This window comes from Hordeum vulgare, chromosome 6H (assembly GCF_904849725.1).
Source record: "Hordeum vulgare subsp. vulgare chromosome 6H, MorexV3_pseudomolecules_assembly, whole genome shotgun sequence".
NCBI classification, from domain to species: Eukaryota; Viridiplantae; Streptophyta; class Magnoliopsida; order Poales; family Poaceae; genus Hordeum; species Hordeum vulgare.
The window spans coordinates 187,838,884-187,863,137 of NC_058523.1; the positions used below are offsets into that span (position 1 = coordinate 187,838,884).

Below are 24,254 nucleotides of genomic sequence, written 5' to 3' on the forward strand. Positions count from 1 at the left end.
TAAAGCTGGTACTAAATAACAATTATTAAGGTTTAAGACTAATCCTGGCGGTAGATGTAGAGGTAGCGTGCTGACGGCGATCACATCGACTTTGGAACCATTCCCCACGCGCATCGTCACCTCGTCCTTGGCCAGTCTCCGCTTATTCCGCAGTTCCTGCTTTGAGTTGCAAATGTGAGCAACAGCACCGGTATCAAATACCCAGGAGCTACTACGAGCGCTGGTAAGGTACACATCAATAACATGTATATCACATATACCTTTAACGTTGCCAGCCTTCTTGTCCGCTAAGTATTTAGGGCAGTTCCGCTTCCAGTGACCTTTTCCCTTGCAATAGAAGCACTCAGTCTCAGGCTTGGGTCCATTCTTTTTCTTATTCCCGGCATCTGGCTTACCGGGCGCGGCAACATCTTTGCCGTCTTTCTTGAAGTTCTTCTTACCCTTGCCTTTCTTGAAACTAGTGGTCTTGTTGACCATCAACACTTGATGCTCTTTCTTGATTTCTACTTCTGCAGACTTGAGCATCGAGTACAACTCGGGAATGGTCTTTTCCATCCCTTGCATGTTGTAGTTAAGCACAAAGCCTTTGTATCTTGGTGGGAGAGACTGGAGGATTCTGTCGATTATAGCATCATCCGGAAGTTCGACTCCAAGTGAAGTCAGACGACCGTGTAACCCAGACATTTTGAGTATGTGCTCACTGACAGAACTGTTCTCCTCCATCTTACAGCTAAAGAACTTGTCGGAGACTTCATATCTCTCGACACGGGCATGATCTTGAAAAACTAGCTTCAGCTCCTGGAACATCTCATATGCTATGTGTTGCTCAAAACGCCTTTGGAGCCCCGTTTCTAAACTGTATAACATTCCACACCTAACTAGAGAGTAGTCATCACTCCGCGTTTGCCAGACGTTCAGAATGTCCTGGGCTGCTGCGGGAGCGGGAGGGTCACCTAGCGGCGCATCAAGGACACAAGCCTTTTTAGCTGCTTCAAGGATGAGCTTCAAGTTGCGAACCCAGCCCGCATAGTTGCTACCATCATCTTTCAGCTTGTTTTTCTCTAGGAATGCGTTGAAATTGAGGTTGACGTTGGCCATCTACAATATTTATAAAGACAACTTTTATACTAAGTTCATGACAATTAAGTTCATTTAATCAAATTAAGTATGAACTTCCACTTAAATCGACATCCCTCTAGTCATCTAAGTGATACATGATCCATGTTGACTAACCCGTGTCCGATCATCACGTGAGACGGACTAGTCACCATGGTGAGCAACTTCATGCTGATCGTATTCAACCATACGACTCATGTTCGACCTTTCAGTCTCTTGTATTCGAGGTCATGTCTGTACATGCTAAGCTCGTCGAGTCAACCTAGGTGTTTCGCGTGTGTAATTCTGGCTTACACCCGTTGTATGCGAACGTTAGAATCTATCACACCCGATCATCACGTGGTGCTTCGAGACAACGAACCTTCGCAACAGTGCACACTTAGGGGAATACGTTCTTGAAATTTTAAGAGGGATCATCTTATTATGCTACCGTCGTTCTAAGCAATAAGATGTAAAACATGATAAACATCACAATGCAATCATATAGTGACATGATATGGCCATTATCATCTTCGCCCTTTCGATCTCCATCTTAGGGCATAGCATGATCATCATCGTCACCGGCGTGACACCATGATCTCCATCATCATGATGTCCATCATCGTGTCTCCGTGAAGTCGTCACGCCAACTACTACTATCACTACTACTATAGCTAACCGTTAGCAATGAAGTAAAAGTAGTAAGCACATGGCATTGCATCTCATACAAGAAATTAAGACAACTCCTATGGCTCCTGCCGGTTGTCATACTCATCGACATGCAAGTCGTGAAACCTATTACAATAACATGATCATCTCATACATCATACATGCAACATCACAACTTTGGCCATATCACATCACATGTCAAACCCTGCAAAAACAAGTTAGACGTCCTCTAATTGTTGTTGCAAGTTTTACGTGGCTGATTTGGGTTTCTAGCAAGAACGCCTTCTTACCTACGTGACAGCCACAACGATGATATGCCAAAGCTATTTACCCTTCATAAGGACCCTTTTCATCAAATCCAATCCGACTAGAGTAGGAGAGACAGACACCCGCTAGCCACCTTTATGCACGGTGTGCATGTCTGTCGGTGGAACCAGTCTCACGTAAGCGTACGTGTAAAGTCGGTCCGGGCCGCTTCATCCCACAATACCGCCAGAAAAAAATAAGACTAGTAGCGGCAAGCAAAATTATAAATCATCGCCCACAACTTTTGTGTTCTACTCGTGCACAGAATCTATGCATAGAAAACCTGGCTCTGATACCACTGTTGGGTAACGTAGCATAAATTCAAAATTTTCCTACGCATATTCAGATCTTCCTATGAAGAGACCAGCAACGAGAGAGGGGTAAGAGCATCTTCATACCTTTGAAGATCGCTAAGCGGAAGCGTTACTAGAACGCGGTTGATGGAGTCGTACTCGCAGCGATTCGGATCGCGGTGTGATTCTGATCTAGTGCCGAACTACGACACCTCCGCGTTCAACACACGTGCAGCCCGGTGACGTCTCCCGCACCTTGATCCAGCAAGGAGGAGGGAGAGGTTGGGGAAGAACTCCAGCAGCACGACGGCGTGGTGTCGATGGAGAGACGAGGTCTCCCGGCAGGGCTTCGCCAAGCACCGGTAGAGAGGAGGAGAAAGAAGGGCAGGGCTGCGCCGAGGGAGAGGGAGAAGTCTATCTCCCAAGGGCCAAAACCCCTCTCTATTTATAGGAGGAGGGGGAGGGGGTGCGCCACCCCTAGGGTTCCCCCCTAGGTGGTGCGACAGCCACCAGATGGGAAAGGAGGCGGCGGCTAGGGTGGGAGGGGGTGGCGCACCACCTAGTGGGCCTAAGGCCCACCTGTGCCTAGGGTTTGCCCCCCTTCCCTCTCCCCTGCGCATTGGGCTGAGTGGGGAGGCACACCAGCCCACCTAGGGGCTGGTTCCCTCCCCCACTTGGCCCACCTTAACTCCCGGGGTCGTTGCCCCCCTTCGGTGGACCCCCGGGGCCACCTCCGGTGGTCTCGGTGGTCCCGGTACGTTACCGGTGATGCCCGAAACACTTCCGGTGTCCGAAACCATCCGTCCTACATATCAATCTTTACCTCTGGACCATTCCGGAGCTCCTCGTGACGTACGGGATCTCATCCGGGACTCTGAACAACTTTCGGTAACCTCGTATAACAATTCCCTATAACCCTAGCGTCACCGAACCTTAAGCGTGTAGACCCTACGGGTTCGGGAGACAGGCAGACATAACCGAGACACCTCTCTGGCCAATAACCATCAGCGGGGTCTGGATACCCATGGTGGCTTCCACTTGCTCCACGATGATCTCATCGGATGAACCACGATGTCAAGGATTCAATTAATCCCGTATACGATTCCCTTTGTCTGTCGATATAGAACTTGCCCGAGATTCGATCGTCGGTATGCCTATACCTTGTTCAATCTCGTTACTGGTAAGTCTCTTTACTCGTTCCGTAGCACGTCATCGTGTGACTAACTCCTTAGTCACATTGAGCTCATTATGATGTTCTACCGAGTGGGCCCAGAGATACCTCCCCGTCACACGGAGTGACAAATCCCGATCTCGATCCGTACCAACCCAACAGACACTTTCGGAGGTACCCGTAGTGCACCTTTATAGTCACCCAGTTACGTTGTGACGTTTGATACACCCAAAGCACTCCTACGTTATCCGGGAGTTGCACAATCTCACGGTCGAAGGAAAAGATACTTGACATTAGAAAAGCTTTAGCATACGAACAATACGATCTAGTGCTATGCTTAGGATTGGGTCTTGTCCATCACATCATTCTCCCAATGATGTGATCCCGTTATCAATGACATCTAATGCCCATGATCAGGAAACCATGATCATCTATTGACTAACGAGCTAGCCAACTAGAGGCTTGCTAGGGACACATTGTGATCTATTTATTCACACATGTAACACTGTTTCCTGTTAATACAATTATAGCATGAACAATAGACGGTTACCATGAACAAGGAAATATGATAATAACCATTTTATTATTGTCTCTAGGGCATATTTCCAACACTTGGTACCCTAGAGATTGTTCTTCATGGATGCCTTGGCATCCTAGAAGCTTGGTCGTGCCTCGAAGCTCAATCATTATTGTGTGAAGCTTCGGACAAGCTTCGGGGTCTCCAATTAGGTTGTGGAGATTGCCCTGAGCATTTGAGGTTACCTCAAAGCCATATTCCATCGTGGTGAAGCTTCGTGGTGTTGTTGTGAGCCTCCAATTAAGTTGTGGAGATTGCCCCAACCTTGTTTGTACGGGTTCGGTGACCACCCTCAAGGGTCCCTTAGTGGAATCATGACATCTTGCATTGTGCGAGGGTGTGAGGAAATTACTGTGGCCTTAGTGGCTTCTTGGGGAGCATTGTGCCTCCACACCGCTCCAAACGAAGATTAGCATCTGCAAGGGTGTGAACTTCGGGATACATCGTCGTCTCCACGTGCCTTGGTTATCTCTTACCCAAGCTCTTTACTTATGTACTTTACTCTGTGATAGCCATATTGTTTCTTGTTATATATCTTGCTATCACTTAGTTGTTTATCCTGCTTAGCATAAGTTGTTGGTGCACATAGGTGAACCTAGTTGTTTTAGGTTTTGTGCTTGACAAATTAAACGTTAGTTTTATTCCGAATTTGTTCAAACCTAAACCATAATTGTTTTAAAGCGCATATTCACCCCCCTCTAGGAGACATCCACGTCCTTTCAGATGGCAACAATGGTAATAGAGTGGAAGCAAGCCATGAAAAGGATAGAAGTGATTGAGGCAATGTGGTATTTGAAGCGTTGTGTAATATGCACCTTTGTATGAGTTTGTCATGCATCTTGTAGTTTGAATTTGAATTTGAATTTCATATGTTGTTTGATTGGACATGTTCCGATTTCGTAAGTTTTATCATGCCATGTTTGGTTTCAACATTTATCAATATTGAAGAGAAAAGCGGTGGTCAAGGAGGGGATTTTTATTTACACCCCTTGTTAAACCCGATGTTGGGGATATCTCTTACCGGGATCTTATCGGGCGACCCATGATAAGGGGTAAATCTACTAGTTTATCGGCATATCAACCAATTTTATTGGCCAATTGATCTTATCGGCCGGACACCGGTAAGCGATAAATTGGTAGATTTATCGACATATCGGGGGATATCTTGAACATTGGTTAAATCAACGACAGATGAGCGAACCAACATGTGGTTTGATGGTTAAAATGACAATAGTATCCCAAGCCCACCAGGGGTTCAAGTACTCATGCTTGCTTTGCTCCTAAACTTATTTCAGAATTTCCGGTGATGCACATTCAATGGAAGACGTTCCCATCGACGACGAGGCGCCTACGGTGACTCCATAAATCTCAAGATGATATGTCGGCTCAGTCTCTCAGGTGCTCATAAGGGTAGAGTGTGCGTGTGTGTGTTTATAGGGATGAGTGTATGCACGTGTATATGAATGCTTGTGTGTGTACTGTATTAAAAAATAAATAAATAAACCATAGATGAAAATCTTCTCTCTCCTTTTTTTTGTTTTGAGATTTTTTTTTGTTTTGAGAATTATCACTTGTTGGAGATTTTTTTTGAGACAATCTCGCGAAACTTTATTAATAGATGTTCAAAGGTACAAATGATAAATCTCCCGAGATGCCTAGCCATACATGTCGGCCTTCCCCTAACCTTAAAATATATTTCGCTAGATTGTGAGCCTCAACATTCGAGCTTCTATATTCATGCACAACATTGCATGAATGAAAAGCGATTTGTGTTCTAAGATTTCATGTAAAATAGCATCGTATGTTGTAGGCTACTTGTCCTTGATATCATCAATCACCACCTTGCAATCCGAAGCAATATGTATACGCTGAATGTATAAATCATTTGCTAGGGCAAAAGCCTCTCGGATCGCGAGAGCTTTGAGTGTAGGGCAATTCCATCCCCCCGTCCGCTGTATAGAATGTGAATGCGATGAAGACCCCCTGCTCTCTATCAAAGAGAGGTCATTGATGTATGAGATTATGAATTCATTTACCGATTGGGGGCTTTGAAAGATGTCTTCGTAAATCGCCTTCCTTCTAGCCCTCTAAATTGCCCACAAAGTGACCACCAGTAGAGTATACTATTTTTGTATTAATTAATCGTACGTAACAAAGATCCAGTTCTTCGCATTGGGTTCATTGTTCTGACTGATCTTCTCAACCAACATTTTTTCAGAAAGAGCCCAAATACACCTCGACATGGTGCATTCCATAAATGCATGTCTCCAGAAATGATTCTGACCACAAAGAGCATAAAGGCGTGTCGTCGTCATATGGCGATGGTGTAGCACATCCATTGATGGCATCGAATTCCTAGCCAACCTTCACAGGAAAACCTTGATCTTCGAAGGGACCTTAATATGCCACAGAGATGTCCATGCTTTACCTTCTGGGGTCCTTAAGCCCCAGCTGAACCAACATTTCCATTCGCCCCATTCTTCTTGGTATTGATCACATTTTGTAAGCTGAACTGACCGAGAAGTGGCCAGTTTTTTCGTGCGATCATGCCCAGAAATCAACAATCGGTATCGTGCACAGTGGAATTACTAGACTTGTTGGAGATGATCTTGCTTAAGAGAGGTTTGGGCCTCCGCGTTGCCCTTATTCCTAGTGGGCCTCGTATGAATATTTGCAAGTTACTCATAGGCATAACCCTCGACCCCTCAAGCCTAAAAAAAAGCATAACCCTCGAAGAGAGAAGAAATTCCCCGAAATGGCGGCGTCCGGCGAGGGAGCGTCGCTGCCGTCTCCGGCAGGCGGCGAGGACGGCCGCCGCCGTCGTGTGAGCTACTTCTACGAGCCCACGATCGGCGACTACTACTACGGGCAGGGCCACCCGATGAAGCCCCACCGCATCCGCATGGCGCACTCGCTGGTTATCCACTATGGTCTGCACCGCCTGCTCGAGCTCTCGCGCCCCTTCCCTGCCTCGGAAGCCGACATCAGCCGCTTCCACTCCGATGAATATGTCTCCTTCCTTGCCTCCGCGACCGGCAACCCGACCATCCTCGACCCCCGCGCCGTCAAGCGCTTCAACGTCGGGGAGGACTGCCCCGTCTTTGACGGACTCTTCCCCTTCTGCCAGGCCTCCGCCGGTGGCAGCATCGGCGCCGCCGTCAAGCTCAACCGTGGTGACGCCGACATCACCGTGAACTGGGCCGGCGGGCTCCACCACGCCAAGAAGGGCGAGGCCTCTGGGTTCTGCTATGTCAATGACATCGTCCTCGCCATTCTCGAGCTTCTCAAGTTCCACAGGGTACCTTTCTCTTACTGTTCTTTGTGAGGGGGTATTCGTACTTTTAGCCTTGTTCGCCTTCACACCTGATTTGTTCGGATGGATAAGCTCATAGGTTGTGTAACTGGTTCTTAGGGTTTAGATTCAGATGCATATTGCGAAGGATGTGATTGTTTGGTGGCATTGAAGTTCGGGAGACTGTTTTGGTGCCTGATTGGAGGGTGCTAGGTCTTTACGGTTTCCAATGCTTCGAATGCAAGAGGGTTGTAGATCCTCTCGTTTTCTTTTTGTGTGTAGATAGATCCTCTGGTGTTTCTCATCGCTAATATAGCCACTGTTGTGAAGTACTGGGAGGTGGTTCTCTGTGTTTATCTTTATATGGCTATAAATCATCAGGAATGTGGATGCAAAGCTGTGGATCCATCTTCCTTGTGATTTGCAGCTAATTTGAACAAGTGGCGATATTCATCAAGTGTATAATGTAGTAATATTGCTGCTCATAGTTTTTTCTATTAGCTGATATGTCGATTTCAGACAGCATTAGCTCATTGATGTGAGAAATGATGATTCTAGTCTAATATTCTATCAGTTTGCATGTTTATTTCTGTGGCGATAGCGTTGATTGATATAGTTGGGATATCGTTGATTGATATAGTTGTTTTTGTACGTGTAAATATGCATGAAATATGTTAGGCTTTGGGTTCTGCTGGCAAGAATATTTGTTAGGCATGTGTCTCTGTACATAACGAGGTTTGATCATTTTAGACTCTGCGAGTCTGCTGTTGACTAGTTTTGGAGCTTTGTAAGCAAGTTGCTCTGTGTTTGTCCAGTTTGCTGCTCGTGTGACAGGCATCCACCTTACCATTATCTGTCTGGAAATGATCTCCTGAAATATTATCACCCCTTTCGTTTTCAAATCAACAGTTAGGTTCTCTCATGTTTAATAAAGCAAGGTATATGTATTCTAAACTTATCAAGCATTACTGTTCATGTTTAAGTTTCTTAGCAGTGTGTAGGATATGCCACTATGCCAGCATTTGTCTTTGCCTTTTGAAAGTGCACTGAGCTGCTGCGGTGCAATCAAATAACGTTCCTGCTGAGTTTTACTGTGCTCATCTTAGTTTCTTATGGCTAACTTTTTTTGTCTGTTCCAGCGTGTGCTATATATAGACATTGATGTCCACCACGGAGATGGTGTGGAGGAGGCCTTCTTCACTACAAACAGAGTCATGACGGTTTCTTTCCACAAGTATGGAGACTTCTTTCCTGGAACTGGGCATATAACTGATGTTGGAGCGGGTGAAGGGAAACATTATGCTGTAAATGTCCCCTTGAGTGATGGCATTGATGATGACACCTTCCGTGATCTGTTTCAATGCATCATTAAAAGAGTAATGGATGTTTATCAGCCAGAGGTAGTTGTTCTCCAGTGTGGGGCCGACTCTTTGGCTGGAGATAGGTTAGGCTGCTTCAATCTGTCTGTGAAAGGCCATGCAGACTGCCTCCGTTTTCTCAGGTCATTCAATGTTCCTATGATGGTTTTGGGAGGTGGAGGTTACACAATCAGAAATGTTGCTCGCTGTTGGTGCTATGAGGTTCACATCTCTCTCTCACTCTCCCTCTCTCTCTACAGTCAAGTTGTTGGATGATACTGTCAAAAATGATCTTACACTTTGGGACGGAGGTAGTAGTTATTAGAACTGATAGAATTTGGGTTAATTGCAATGCAGACTGCAGTTGCTGTTGGCGTTGAACCTGATAACAAGTTGCCTTATAATGACTACTACGAGTACTTTGGCCCTGACTATAATCTTCATATTCAACCAAGAATTGTGGAAAATCTGAATACTACAAAAGACTTGGAGAATATAAAGTAAGTAAACTCTATCTATAATTGTGTTCACATTCTTTTGCTGGAAGTTGTTCTAGAATATTTTATGCAGGCTACTGCCAATGATGATCTATGCTGGATTTTAAGTAGTTAATTGTAATTCAGTATGTTTGTCCTCTAAAAATGTATTGTTCAGCAGCACACTGAATTCACTATTGCTATAAAATGGTTGAATTTCTCAGTTATAATTATTTTCGTTCTTCCATGCACGATTTGGTTTCCTTTTTTTCCTTGGTTTCTTCCTGGGCTCTTGTAATTCTAATTCTCAATATTGTATAATTTCGTAACAAGATTTCCACTCCTTGCATTTCATGGCTAGGGTACATTTGCTCACTTTTTGCTATGCATGTTTCTAGCTGTGAAGGATAACCTTCTCATGTGGTATGGCTAATTTTTGTGCGGGAATCTGCAGGAACATGATATTGGATCATCTTTCAAAATTAGAAAATGTCCCAAACGCTCAATTCCATGAAAGACCATCAGATCCTGAAGGTCCAGAAGAGGTTGCTCGCGTTCCGTTGTTATTAATTCCTCCTTCTGATTCACACTGTCTTGCTTTGTCATGCAGTGTATTTATTTGATGATTTCCTTGTACAGAAGGAGGAAGATATGGACAAGAGACCAGCTCAGCGCAGCAGATTATGGAGTGGAGGAGCTTATGATTCTGACACAGAAGATCCTGACAACATGAAAATCGAGGATAACAACTTATCTGCCAACTCTATCATGAAGGTTAGCCCTTCTGTGCCGAAGCATTTATGCCATCCATCTTGCCTACTACTCCCTCCGTTCACAAATATTACCTCTGTCTCAAATTACTCGTCTTAGATTTGTCAAGATACGGATGTATCTAACACTAAAAGGTGTATGCATTTGTATCTAGACGCCTAGATACATCCGTATTTAGACAAATCTAAGACAAGTAATTCAGGACGGAGGGAGCATAAGATGTTCTATTAACCTTTTTGTGAATCAGATGTATATAGACACATTTTAGCGTCTTTGTTCACTCATTTCAGTCCGTATGTCCATATTGAAACATCCAAAACATCTTATATTTGTGAACGGAAGGAGTACTATACTAGTGGTGACTGTTTGTCCTCTTTCAATGATGTGAAACTCTCAACTATTTTGATTTGGAAATTAAGTTTAACTTGACCAAAAAGTTCAATGCTGTTCTTGCAGGATGCATCAAATGATGATTTGTAGAATGCCCCCCCCCCCCCCCCCCCCCAAGTCACTGTTTGCTCCTGGTTTCTTGACATGCAATGCTGAAGAGCGGTGAAGGTGTTTGAAGATACTAATCTCTGTACCCTCACCCGATCATTTTGGGAAACCCATGTTGTAAAACAGATAATGTTTTGGGCACCCCTAATGTTTCCGCTTTCATTCGGCACATTGACATGTTAATGCTGGAACTATTTGTGCATTCGTATGGATCTGTATTCCTCCATTTCGTTTAATCTGTACTCTGGCCTGGGGTAGCATGAGTCTCATGATTCTTTTTGCTTGGTCCAAGCAATGCCTGATTACATCACTGACGCTGATAAATGAACCGGGAAACCAGCACCCCCATCGAGTCAAAGCAATTGAAAGACACATTCTGCAATAAGAGAATAGACAACGACCAGCAAAGGAACACATTTAGATCATCTCCAACAACCGCCCAACGTGCGGTGCGCTAAAATTGAGTTTGCGGCGTGCCCTTCATCTGTTTTGGCGCGGTGGCCATTGCTAGCTTCAGCAGTCGTTGTAAAATGTAGCGCGTGCGCCTAGCTCGAGCAGGCAATGTAATATGCGCTCAAAACTATGCAAAAAATCAAACACAAACAAAATAAATGAACATAAATAGTTCAATTTCGTTACAATTCAAACAAATAGTTTATCGTTCAAATACAACAAATAGTTCAACAATATAACATCAAATGCACAAATAGTTTATCGTTCAAATACAACAAATAGTTCAACAATATAACATCAAATGCACAAATCATGGTGCTCTCTTGAGCAGATAATGTAATATGCACTCAAAACTATGCAAAATATCAAACACAACAAAATAAATGAACATAAATAATTCAATTTCGTTACAACTCAAACAAATAGTTTATCGTTCAAATACAACAAATAGTTCAACAATATAACAGCAAATGCACAAATAGTTTATCGTTCAAATACAACAAATAGTTCAACAATATAACATCAAATGCACAAATAGTTTATCGTTCAAATACAACAAATAGTTTAACAATATAACATCAAATGCACAAATCATGATGCTCTTTATCGGCCATTCCATGTTCATCATTCCTCGATGAGATCGTTCTGAAGATCAACATGCGTTTTGGGACGTCGAATGACATTATAAGAGGCAACAAAACAGGACATCCTTTCAACCCTCCGCCGCACTCGTGTGCCAAGAGTTTATACCGAGAATAGTCTAAATCTTGGCCACGCTCATTCTCGATGATCATGTTGTGCATGATCACACAAGCATACCTGATGTACCAAAGCATCTTTTGATCCCGAAATTTAGCCGGTCCTCTCACAATAGCAGATTGGGCTTGCAAAATCCGCAAAGCTCTCTCCACATCTTTTCTAGCCTTCCTCTGTTTTTTCTTACCTTCCGGTTTTTTCAACGACTTCACAAATGTTTGTCACTTTGGCTAGATGTCGTCCGCAAGATAGTAGCCATAGTTGTATGTACAACCATTTACTACAAACTGCATCGGTGACAGTTCCTCATTTGCAATCTTATTCATCAGTGGTGACCTGTTGACAACGTTGATGTCATTCAAAGATCTAGGCATTCAAAAAAAAAAGCATGCCAATCCAAGTCTCTTGATCGGCCACCGCTTCAAGGATTATAGTGGAATCCTTTTTTCGGCTGTGGAATTGCCCATGCCATGCCTTAGGACAATTCTTCCAACTCCAATGCATGCAATCTATTGAGCCAAGCATACCTGGGAAGCCACGAGCTTTGTTCATCTCCAATAGCCTTGCGGTGTCTTCCAGCGATCGCTCCCGCGTGCCGCCACTTGGCGCGTTCTCAGCCGCCGTTATGTGTCATGCTCTGCGTTCCTTTCGTATTCTGTTTTTTTTCCACGTATTTTTGACTTTTTACAATAGTTTTTCCTTTTTTTTCGCCCGGACGTGCCTTTCGGAAAAAGAAAAAAATGCGTTTTCTGTTTTCTTTTTTCCAGTGAGAGGCACGGCCGTGCCTCTTGGAAAGAAAGAAACGCGTTTTCTGTTTTTTCGTGAGAGACACAATTTTGCTTCTGCGAGAGGCACAGTTTTGCTATCGCAAAAGGCATGACCGTGCCTCTCGAAAAGAAAAAAACGCGTTTTCTGCTCTCTTTTTTTCGCGAGAGGCACTGCTCTTGAAAATGAAAAAACGCGTTTTCTGTCCTCTCTCTTTTTCCGTGAGAGGCACGGTTTTGCTTACGCGAGAGACACGATCGTGCCTCTCGGAAAGGAAAAAAATGTGTTTTCTGCTCTCTCTCCTTTTTCCGTGAGAGGCATGGTTTTGCTTCCGCTAGAGGCACGATTTCGTTCCTGTGAGAGGCACGGTCGTGCCTCTTGGACAGAAAGAAACGCATTTTCTGTTTTTTTTTTCGTGAGAGATACGGTTTTGCTTCTGCGAGAGGCACAGTTTTGCTATCGCAAAAGGCATGACCGTGCCTCTCGAAAAGAAAAGAAAACGCGTTTTCTGCTCTCTTTTTTCGCGAGAGGCACGGTTTTCTATCATGAGAGGCACTGCTCTTGAAAATGAAAAAACGCGTTTTCTGTCCTCTCTCTTTTTTCGTGAGAGGCACGGTTTTGCTTACGCGAGAGACACGATTTTGCTATCGCGAGAGACACGATCGTGCCTCTCGGAAAGGAAAAAAAATGTTTTCTGCTCTCTCTCCTTTTTTCGTGAGAGGCATGGTTTTGCTTTCGCTAGAGGCACGATTTCGCTCCTGCGAGAGGCACGGCCGTGCCTCTTGGAAAGAAAGAAATGCGTTTTCTGTTTTTTTTTCGTGAGAGACACGGTTTTGCTTCTGCGAGAGGCACAATTTTGCTATCACAAAAGGCATGACCGTGCCTCTCAAAAAGAAAAAAACGCGTTTTCTGCTCTCTTTTTTTCGCGAGAGGCACGGTTTTCTATCGTGAGAGGCACTGCTCTTGGAAATGAAAAAACGCGTTTTCTGTCCTCTCTCGTTTTCCTTTAGAAGCACGGTTTTGCTTACGCGAGAGACCCGTACCTCTCGGAAAGGAAAAAAATGTGTTTTCTCCTCTCTCTCCTTTTTTTCGTGAGAGACATGATTTTGCTTCCGCTAGAGGCACGATTTCGCTCCTGCAAGAGGCACGGCCATGCCTCTTGGAAAGAAAGAAACGCGTTTTCTGTTTTTTTCGTGAGAGACACGGGTTTGCTTCTGCGAGAGGCACAGTTTTGCTATCGCAAAAGGCATGACCGTGCCTCTCTAAAAGAAAAAAACGCGTTTTCTGCTCTCTTTTTTTCGCGAGAGGCACGGTTTTCTATCGTGAGAGGCACTGCTCTTGGAAATGAAAGAACGCGTTTTCTGTCCTCTCTCTTTTTTCGTGAGAGGCACGGTTTTGCTTATGCAAGAGACACGATTTTGCTATCGCGAGAGACACGATCGTGCCTCTCGAAAAGGAAAAAAAATGTTTTCTGCTCTCTCTCCTTTTTTAGTGAGAGGCATGGTTTTGCTTCCGCTAGAGGCACGATTTCGCTCGTACGAGAGGCACGGCCGTGCCTCTTGGAAAGAAAGAAACACGTTTTCTGTTTTTTTATGAGAGACACGGTTTTTGCTTCTGCGAGAGGCACAGTTTTGCTATCGCAAAAGGCATGACCGTGCCTCTCGAAAAGAAAAAAAACGCGTTTTCTGCCCTCTTTTTTCGCGAGAGGCACGATTTTCTATCGTGAGAGGCAGTGCTCTTGGAAATGAAAAAACGCGTTTTCTCTCCTCTTTCTTTTTTCGTAAGAGGCACGGTTTTGCTTACGCGAGAGACACGATTTTGCTATCGCGAGAGACACCATCGTGCCTCTCGGAAAGGGAAAAAATGTGTTTTCTGCTCTCTCTCCTTTTTTCGTGTGAGGCATGGTTTTGTTGCCGCTAGAGGCACGATTTCGCTCCTGCGAGAGGCACGGCCGTGCCTTTCAGAAAAGAAAAAAATGCCGATTTTTTCATGAAAAATAAGTTTGTCAAAACCTATCAACATGGAATCTATTTTGAAGATCTCGACGTGATAAACCCAACGACGAAAATAATTCAAGAGATAAAACATTTTAAAAATACGGATCTATGAAAAAAAAACTTTCAGGTTACGATAAATGACACTCATGTAATACGTCGCTTGTCGTAATATAAAAAAATAGGAGTAATCCTTGAAAAGTGTACTCGCTAAATAGTGATTTCGTGTGTTATACCGGGATATTCGGGCTGGTCCAGAAGCGCACAGGCCAGACACACCACGGACCAGGCCTGGCACGGGCTAACCGGGCCGTGCCAGGCACGCAACCCGACTTTGGCCGTGTCTGGGCCGCCACTCTCAGCACGGCACGGCCTGATTAGCCCGCTGCCCGCTGCGGCTGCCCCTCATCATCATCATCAGAAAGAAAAAAACGCGATTCCCCCCTCTCTCCGTTATTGCTCGCCGCCAGCCGCCAGCCGCCTGCCTCGACGGCCACTCGCCGTTGCCGTACGCCCAGAAGGCCAGGAGCCGCCTGCGGCCAGTCGGCCCCGCCCTGCCCTGCCCTGCCCAGCCCCGTCCGGCAAACAGCGGCACCTCCGTGCAGGCTAGCTTAGCCGCTCAGTCCGCACTCGCCAGGCGACAGCAGCCAGCAGTCCTGCCCGGCGGCCGGTGGCAGTGTGCAGGCGTGCAGCAGCCAGCGCCCAGCCCGTTGTCTTCAGTACGCACTGCCCAATCCCCATCCCACAATTTCATCATTACTCATTAGGGTTTGTTGTTTTTTATAATTATATTTATCGAGAATACATTGCCCCTGTGTATGGCATATTCGTTGTCCGTGCCCAATCCCCGTTGGCATGACATACTTGCTGTCAGTTTCCTTTAGCGGTGGACCACCCTGTTCAAAATCCTAGACCCGCCACTGCCCGTAACAATGGTAATATCGGCACAATATGTGATGCTATTGCTGTGGGTGTGGTACCTTGATGATTAGTTTTTATTGTGACTGGATTTGTTGTGGAGATAACCCTGTAATGCCTTGACGACCTTTATTTTATTTCATTTGACTTGTTCTCAACTACCAATGACACCATATTTTTATTCTGATATTTAGTATTATGGTGTCCGTAAGGTGTTTTGTTGTTCACATCTACGATAAACATAGCAAGAGATTACAAAGAAGTTAAACATTAGACAACTACAGTCCAAGGGCATCTGGAATTACACTTTTCATCCGAGAACTCACAAATAAAGTACGCGGAGGGGACATAAGCCGAAATGAACCGGACTGCAGTTTCTCTGCGCGGTGGTGAGGAGGAGCAGCTTGGACGGGGGGCGGCGTCGCTGACGGTGTGCCTGTTGCAGCGCGATGGTGGGAGCTTTACGGGCGAGGGTCCCGGCCGGGCCTATGGGCCCACAGGCCTGGTATGCTCCTGCTATTCGTCCAGTCGGCTACCGTCATTGACGGTGGAGGTTGAGCCCTCCCGCGTGCCGACGGTGCTTCTGCTCTTAGTCCCGGCTCCTTTTCGTCGCTGTGCAGGTCTCTCCTTACGGTGCCGTGGTGAGACGGCACGGGGGCTTCAAGACCGTGTTGGTGCTGGGTGAAGGTCGGTTTGGTGGCAGGCTCCGGAGTGCCCGAGTTGCAGGTTGGGATCAGGGGAAACCCCTGTCAGCCCAGCCGACACTGACGCGGTGACGCCTTTGGGTGTCGCTGAACCTTCCTGGAGGGCGTCGGGGCTACCCTTCCTCGCGCCTCGTCGCGTACCGGGGGAAACCCTTGGTAGCAGCGTCTTCATCGTCGCATTCCTTCTTGGAGGTGTTGATGGGTACCGGCGCTTTGGAGTTCTGGAGCTTGGTGGGAGATCCTTGGTGGGCGCAGCGGTCGCGAGTCTTTTGCGTTTTTGTCGATCCGCCGATGTCGGCATTTGTTTCTTTTGTATTTATTTTTCATTTCTTTTGGGCGTGACTGTGTTGCACCTATCGTTGGATGTTTTGGCTGGTTGCTTTGTAATACAAAGCGGGGGGAAACCCTTTTCCGTCAGTGTCTTTTTTCCATCACTGAATCTGTGGGGTAGCTAAGCTTAAGCCGTTTCTGGAAAAACTCCAGCGTAAAGAACTGTGCCCTAATTTTCTTTCTCCTTCTCTTGTGTGCAGCTTATTTACGATACCTATTTCCCACCTCAGTTAAATGGGACAAGGGGAGAAAGATTCAGCTGATAATTTGGTCGCTCCATCTGATGATAGGAACGAGCTGCAAGTGGAAGGTACGTGCGTCAAATTTGTAAGAGCACATATCTGCAAAGCAGAATAATTGGATGCATGTTTGTTCTGATCCAAAATAGAGCCAAAGAAAGCAGTAAATTGGAAATCCAGATCTTCAATGGAAAAATATATTTATTTTGCAGACTTTATATCTCCATAGTACACAGAAGTTCGTGAGTCTAATAATAAAATATATTTTTTGTCTGTCTGACATCAGTTATGGCATTCTACCTTATTAGCTGATGAACATTTTGTTTTCCCATGTTATAGTTTTGCTCTCCTGTTATCTTGCAAACATAATACCAGCCTTTTCTCGATCATCTTGCACCTTGCACCTTTGTATACCTTGGGACTTGGGACCCTTTTCCATCCTACCGCGTATTTGATTCCATCCATAAATCGACTTTCCCTCCTATGCTCTGAGTTCCAGTATCGATAAGAATTTGAGTTCTTATTATTCTTATGTTATACCATACCAATTAGTTATGTATGGATGATGGATGAGATTCCATGGATAGAGAGCCAGATCCAATAGATTTACGGAACGTTCCCATTCGTGTGCATCCAGGAGGATTTGAACCCGCAAATTTACCAATTATGAGTGGGGCACTTTAACTATTCAGTCATGGATGCTTAACAGGGATCATCGTACATCATAAATAACCAATTTCCATATAGAAAGATAAGTCATAGAAAAATGAAATCGAAAATATTCTGAGATGGCAAATATTCAGAGATAACTATGAAAACACCTCTCTGGATCCTCGAATTGAAAGATAAATTGAGAGGGATCAAGAATCTTAATTCTCGCTCTTTGGAATGGATCCAATTTTATTGAATCTGACTCATAGTGATCATTTCTCTTTAGCAAAAAATAACCTTGGTTATCAAAGTATTGAACAACCAGGATCCATTTACTTATGATACCTAGTTGGCATTGATAACAAGGACCTAATGAATTATGAGTTTAATAGATCCTTCTTTCTCTCTGCTCCATGTATTCGGTCAAGGCATCAAAACACGGTGCACATCTCTGATGTAATAGTAGATGACTGCCTTCTCTCTGCTCCATGTATTCAGTCAAGGAATCAAAACACCCTGTTCATGATATTTGTTACTCTTACAGATCTACGTGTGAAGGAAAGATGCTTTGAGCAGAGAGAAGCTCTTCCCGGGGAGCCTCGCTGTGCTATATGTGGTCGATACGGGGAATATATATGTGATCAGACTGATGATGATATCTGTAGTTTGGAATGCAAGACTGCTCTTCTTGCTAGAATTGCCTCTGAAACAAAGATACCAGTAAAAGCACCAGCACGCGTAAAAGTTCCTTTTGCTGATGAGAGCTTCTGTGTCCGAGACAATAATTTTCCCGATATACCGAGTTTGCATGCCAGCCAGATCGCTTCACTGAGAAATAAACTTGACATTTGTGTCAAGGGTGAGGCAGTTCCTGATCCCATCACGTGTTTCTCTTCCTGTGGTCTTCCTGAGAAGCTTGTGCACAATCTTGAGGCTGCAGGATATACCATGCCTACTCCGGTGCAGATGCAAGTCATCCCTGCATCAATAAGTAATAGAAGCTTACTTGTCTCTGCAGATACTGGTTCAGGGAAAACAGCTTCTTTTCTAGTTCCTATAATTGCACATTGTTCACGGAGAGAGCTGCAGCAATGTGCACGCAAGCACGGGCCCTTGGCTATTGTCCTTGCTCCAACCAGGGAGCTATGCCTACAGGTGGAGGATCAAGCAAAAGTGCTTGGAAAGGGTTTACCATTTAAAACTGCTCTAGTTATTGGTGGAGATCCCTTGGCTCAGCAAATATATAGAATTGAAAATGGTGTCGAGTTAATTGTTGGCACCCCAGGGAGACTAATTGATCTTCTAATGAAACACAGTGTTGACCTTACAGATGTTTCTGTGTTTGTTTTGGATGAAGTGGACTGCTTGCTAGAGAGAGGATTCAGAGATCAGGCCATGCAGATCTTTCGTGCACTCTCATGTCCACAGGTTATGATGTTTTCAGCAACAATACATTCAGAAATTGAGAAATTGTCAAACTCACTGTCGAACAATATGATACATATTTCTTGTGGGAGCCCAGGTAAACCAAACAAATCAGTTAGACAAGTGGTAATTTGGGTGGAGTCTAAGCAGAAGAAGCAGAAGATTTTTGAGATAATAAAAAGTAAGCAGCACTTTAAACCTCCTGCTGTTGTATTTGTGAGTTCCAGAGTTGGTGCCGATCTCTTGGCTGAAGCAGTTACTGCTGCTACTGGGTTGGAGGTCATTTCTATTCATGCCGAGAAAACAATGAAAGAGAGAAGAGAAAGATTGAGACGGTTTCTCACAGGAGAAGTATCTGTTGTTGTTTGTACAGGGGTCTTGGGACGTGGAATGGATCTTCTGAAAGTACATCAAGTGATTTTGTTTGACATGCCAAATTCCATTGATGAATATATTCACCAAGTTGGAAGAGCGTCTCGGATGGGTAAGGAGGGCGTGGCTATTGCCTTTGTGAATGAGGAAGATAGGAAACTTTTTGGAGAGCTTGCTCAGGTTCTGAAGACTGCCGGAGCTCCAATTCCTCGGGAACTCTCTAATTCAAAATTCACCAGCAGTATTTCTCTTGGCACTGACAGGAAGAGAAAACTGAGTTCTCGGGCACGTTCTTGACCAGTATGCATAACAGAGAGGTGGTCAATCATCTTAATATGACAACCGTATGCGCTATCGGTTATTATGGCTTTGTTGTTTGATAGTTAAGGTTGAAGTTTTGTAGGAAGACAGTGCATGCGTGCATCCATCTTCCTGTGGATAGGCCAGATATTGGAATTTGTAACTCCTGAAGTCATATATGGCAACTTCCTTGACAGCTTTACCAATGAGTCTAAAGTCGATTCTTCAGGGCATGTTTCTGGATCAGTTTATGCAGAAAATGTAAACAAGCTACCTTATGTGTTAATTTCATCAAAATGTTAGTCAAACACACATGGTGCAGTTGACTAGATAATGGTATGATTTGTATTTTCCTTGATTCATTTGTTCAGTGTTACACTGATGGCTTTCTGGTTCTTGTTTGTTTTCTTTGTGATTCTGGATTATCTGAATTAGCGAAGCCTGCGTCGGATTTTAATTGTGAAAACCACTGAATGGTGAATACTCAAATAAGTATCTTGATTTGAGGTTCAATGATTAATATTGCTTGTGAACAATTCCATAAGAGTAGTGAGCTTTTCTTTTAGGGCAAACGCTAGTGAGGGTAGTAAATCTATACCACTATGGATAGTTGATAGGTGAGGCATCAACGCACAATTCAATGGTCCATTTTGTTAATAGCTAAGCACAATACTGGGACCACTGTTCTGTGCTATTTAGACCTACTCAAAGTGGCAGATTTGATCCTATACTCTAGTGACTGTCCTTGTTCCTTGCCAAAGGTATGAAATGGTTTGTATACTGTGTATGGCTTGTTGCTGACCAAATATGCTGTTTTAACCTGAAATTTATCCATTTGACTAGGAGTAACTGTTCTAATAAATGTTCATACTACATTTTTCTCACATCTTACTCAGACCCTTACTGAGAATATCCATTATTTTGTTTACTTTGTTTTTCTAACTGCATATTTGATACTCCCTCCATCCCAAATAAGTGTCTCAACTTTGTATTAAGGTTGAGATATTTATTTCGGGACGGAGGGAGTACATGTTTAGCGGACATATATTTGTTTCCTTTACTCGGGAAATGTTCGCTAGCTCAATAGTTCAACTACAGTAGTGAACCAGCTGTATAAACAAAATTAGCGTAAACACAAGCAGTATGGCATTCTCTGCAAACATCCTTCCACAAGCACATCAATATGTCCTGCCATGGCATCTTTTTACAACTGCAGTGTGGTTCCATTTCAACCACTACTATAACTGACTACACGTTTTTATTTTATTAAAAAACTAACTGTCTGATTTAACAATTCCCACTTAAGTGGACCACTGGCAATTCTTAATCGAGCAAATACAAATAATGCTTTATCGAGTCTACTGGACTAACTAAAACATGTTTTATTTTCTATCTATGCTGTTTCATTCAACCGAAAAAGGCTTTCGCCCCACTTTATATATAAAGCAACAACCGAGCATTACAACACGACACGGCACCACACAGACGACAAAGGAAACGGCAAGATACAACGGTGCCGAGGATGGCAGCCCCCTGCCTGGTGGGCCTCTCCCACCCACGGCACCGGCGGCGGCAGGGAGTGGACCCCGCGCCTCCTGCACGGGTCACCGATGAAGGAGCTTCGCCTCCCTTGTCGGCAAGACCATTCCCACGCCTCCTGCGCTGTCACCGCCGTGAGAAGTTGCGCCACCAAGGCCGGCCAGACCACCACGGCAACTCTCTGTTGTCAGATCCACGCAGGGCAAGTCGGAAAGACCACTCCAGCGCCTCCTACGCTGTTGCTGCCGTGAGAAGTTGCGCCAGCAAGGCTGGCCAGACCACTGCAGCAACCTTCCATGGCCAGATCCGTGCAGGGCAGGCCACCACGGGAGAGGGTAGAGGAGAGCCAGAGAGGGGCACCAAGAGGAGGGGGGAAGGCGCTGGGGAAACCCGCCGCCACCGCGGGATGGCGGTTGGCGGCGGCGGCGGCAAGGAGGGGAGCTGAGGTGGAGGGGTGTGGTGGCGGCGGCGGCGGCGAAGACCTAGCTCCCCGGAGTCGCCGGGAGGGGCGACACGGGGGGTCGGGGGAGGTGGCGAAAGAATTCTATCCTATGCTGTTTCATTCAACAACTTATTCAGACAATTTTATCATGTGGAACCATGATAGACACTCGAATCAGATGTATGCTTGATCTTATTTAAACCATAATATGTAGATCTAGCATATGAAAATATCACCATCAGAAAGTAAGCAACTTAATGTGATATGCTTTACAATCTTTATTAAAATAACATCACTGATTTGGTTGAATAGTATTGAAGCAAAGGGTAGAGTTAATGTCAGAGGACCATCACAGCTATCTTGCTGGACATATTTATTTCATGCTTTTGCAACATGGGAGTTCTTTGACCTGCTAATGTGGTACCAGAAATTATGGAACACATGATACTGGACAACTTAGGGTAGTCATATACTTTTTTTTCGAGAAAACGCAGAGAGTGCGTTTCTTTGTATTGAAAAGGTAGAAAGTCGGTCTCAGAGGAGACGGTTACAACAGATTACACGCAATTCAGTGGACATCCCAGGATGGGGGCAAAACTACCCTAAGCCCCTTGTCCCCAGCTCTAGCCCAACATCTCATCTCATCTTTGATCCCCTCCGCGAGCTCGGGGAGCGACGGAGTGGCATGATCAAATACACACGCATTCCTATGTTTCCAGATCATCCATGGGACTAGCAGTGCGGTGGACCTCAGCGCCTTGCGGAGTGATGGTGGTGTTGCATCTCTCGCCCTGATCCACCAGTCCTGAATGGAGATATCCTGCTCCGGTGCGGGGGCTGGTAGGCGCAGCCAGGAAAGAGCCTCATGCCAGGCTTGCCGCGAGAAGGGGCATGCCAGTAGCAGGTGGTGAATGGTCTCTGGCTCCTGATCGCAAAGCAGGCATCGAGTGTGGTGAGGTAGGCCGCGGCGGGCGAGTCTGTCCGCGGTCCAGCATCGGTCTAGGCTCACCAGCCAGTGGAAAAACTTGACCTTCGGCGGAGCCCATCCCTTCCAGATTAGCTTCCAGGAGTGGCAAGCGAGGGATCCGTGGAAGGTGGCCTGATAGCATGATCGCGCCGAGTAGTCTCCATTAGCAGTCCATTTCCAGACGAGCCTGTCTGGCTCGGCGGACAAGGCGGTGTGCGTGACGCGCTGCCATGTCGTCAAGTATTGGCCAATCTCTTGCAGCCCCACTACACCGCGGATGTCTCGAGCCCACGCGTTGCCGGCGAGGCCATCCGCCACCGTCCGCACCCTCCTCCTGTTCTTGGGAATACATCGGTACAGCATGGGAGCTAGCTCGCGGATCGACTGCCCATGCAGCCATCTGTCTTCCCAGAATAGCGCCGTGCGGCCATCGCCTAGCACCATGAAGGTGGAGGCATAGAAGAGGCCGAGCTCCTCATTGGAGAACTGCAGGTCCATACCTTTCCAGGCCCTGTCGGCGTCCGTCTTAGATAGCCAGAGCCACCGCAGCCTAAGTGCTAGCCCAGTCCGCTCCAAATCTCGGATGCCCAGCCCTCCCAAAGCGAGAGGCCGGCTGACCGTGCGCCAGTTAACATGACAGTGCCCTCCCTGAGCAGCCGCACGGCCAGCCCAAAGGAAGCCGCGCTGTATCTTCTCTAGTTGTTTCAGGGTCTTCTTCGGTGGTGTCAGGGTGAGCATCTGGTGGATTGGGATCGCGCTGAGGACCGATCTGACCAATGTCAACCTTCCAGCTTTGTTCATGAGCCATGCTTTCCATGTCGGGAGGCGGCCAGCCACAACATCGACTAGCGGCTGCATCTGAGCTGGCGTGGGTCGTCGGGTGGTGAGCGGTATGCCCAGGTAGGTGATGGGCAGGGTCGCCGCCTGGCAGCCCAATGCCTCTATCAGGGCATCGCTCTCCTCGTCGCCGTGCAGGGTCGTGGCCGAGCTCTTGCCATAGTTTACCCACAAGCCCGACGCGGCCTCGAAGATACCTAGGATGCCCTTCACCGCGAGCACCTCATCCATCTCAGCATGGCAAAACAGCATCACGTCATCGGCGTAGAGCGAAACGGCCGGAACAGTACGTCGGGGGTGCAGCCGCCGGAGTATGCCGGCCTGGAGAGCCCGATGCATGAGGCGGCCCAGCGCGTCGACAGCGAGGACGAATAGCTGCGGTGATGTGGAGTCCCCTTGGCGCAGCCCTCGACGGTGCCAAATCGGGGGGCCAGGCACGCCATTGAGCATGACCCGCGTGCTGGCCGAGGAGAGTAGTATGGCTATCCACTCCCTGAACCTGTCCCCAAACCCATATTGGCGCAACATCTCGAAGAGGAACGACCAAGATATGGAGTCGAAAGCCCGAGTGAGATCGAGCTTGAGCATGATGCACGGGGCGCCCAAGTGGTGAAGCATCCGGAGAGACTGCCGGACTAGCATGAAGTTGTCGTGGAGGGAGCGGCCGGCAATGAATGCGTTCTGGTTACGACTGACTAGGCTGTCCATCTTGGGGGCGATGCGCAATGATAGAACTTTGGCGAATAGCTTGGCCATGATGTGGATCAGGCAAATAGGCCGGTAGTCGCCCAGTTTTTGTGCATCCGCGCGCTTAGGCAGCAGGGTCAGGAGGGCTTGGTTGAGCTTAGCAAACCCTCTCCCAGGCAGCAGGAATAACTGGTCAAAAACATCCAGGATATCCTGCCTAATAACGCCCCAACAGGCCTGTAAGAACTCAGCGGAGAACCCGTCTGGCCCTGGTGCCTTATGCGCCGGCATGCACTGCACCGCAGCCCAGATCTCCTCCGGGGTGAAGGGCGCATCCAGGCTGCCAAGGTCATCAGCCGTGACGAGCTG

At 46.2% G+C, this 24,254-nt stretch overlaps 2 protein-coding genes across 3 annotated transcripts; both read left to right on the plus strand.

Annotated features, from left to right (window-relative positions):
* The first annotated feature begins 6,810 nt into the window (after positions 1–6,810).
* Positions 6,811–10,742, plus strand: LOC123402944 (histone deacetylase 6). The gene is made up of 6 exons (XM_045096914.1): positions 6,811–7,409; positions 8,543–8,983; positions 9,119–9,261; positions 9,692–9,782; positions 9,877–10,011; positions 10,465–10,742. The coding sequence occupies exons 1-6, from the start codon at positions 6,867–6,869 to the stop codon at positions 10,486–10,488; spliced, it is 1,377 nt and encodes a 458-aa protein (XP_044952849.1). The 5' UTR covers positions 6,811–6,866; the 3' UTR covers positions 10,489–10,742.
* A 4,259-nt stretch (positions 10,743–15,001) lies between these two features.
* On the plus strand, positions 15,002–19,771 carry LOC123403114 (DEAD-box ATP-dependent RNA helicase 41). 2 transcript variants are annotated; one of them, XM_045097079.1, is made up of 3 exons: positions 15,002–15,193; positions 16,627–16,736; positions 17,861–19,771. In XM_045097079.1, exons 2-3 carry the CDS (start codon positions 16,661–16,663, stop codon positions 19,408–19,410), a joined length of 1,626 nt encoding a protein of 541 aa, XP_044953014.1. In that variant the 5' UTR covers positions 15,002–15,193; positions 16,627–16,660; the 3' UTR covers positions 19,411–19,771. The 2 variants fall into 2 exon arrangements, with proteins under 2 accessions (XP_044953014.1, XP_044953015.1); XM_045097080.1 differs by lacking the exon at positions 15,002–15,193 and having other exon boundaries at positions 16,588–16,736.
* Positions 19,772–24,254: the final 4,483 nt, after the last annotated feature.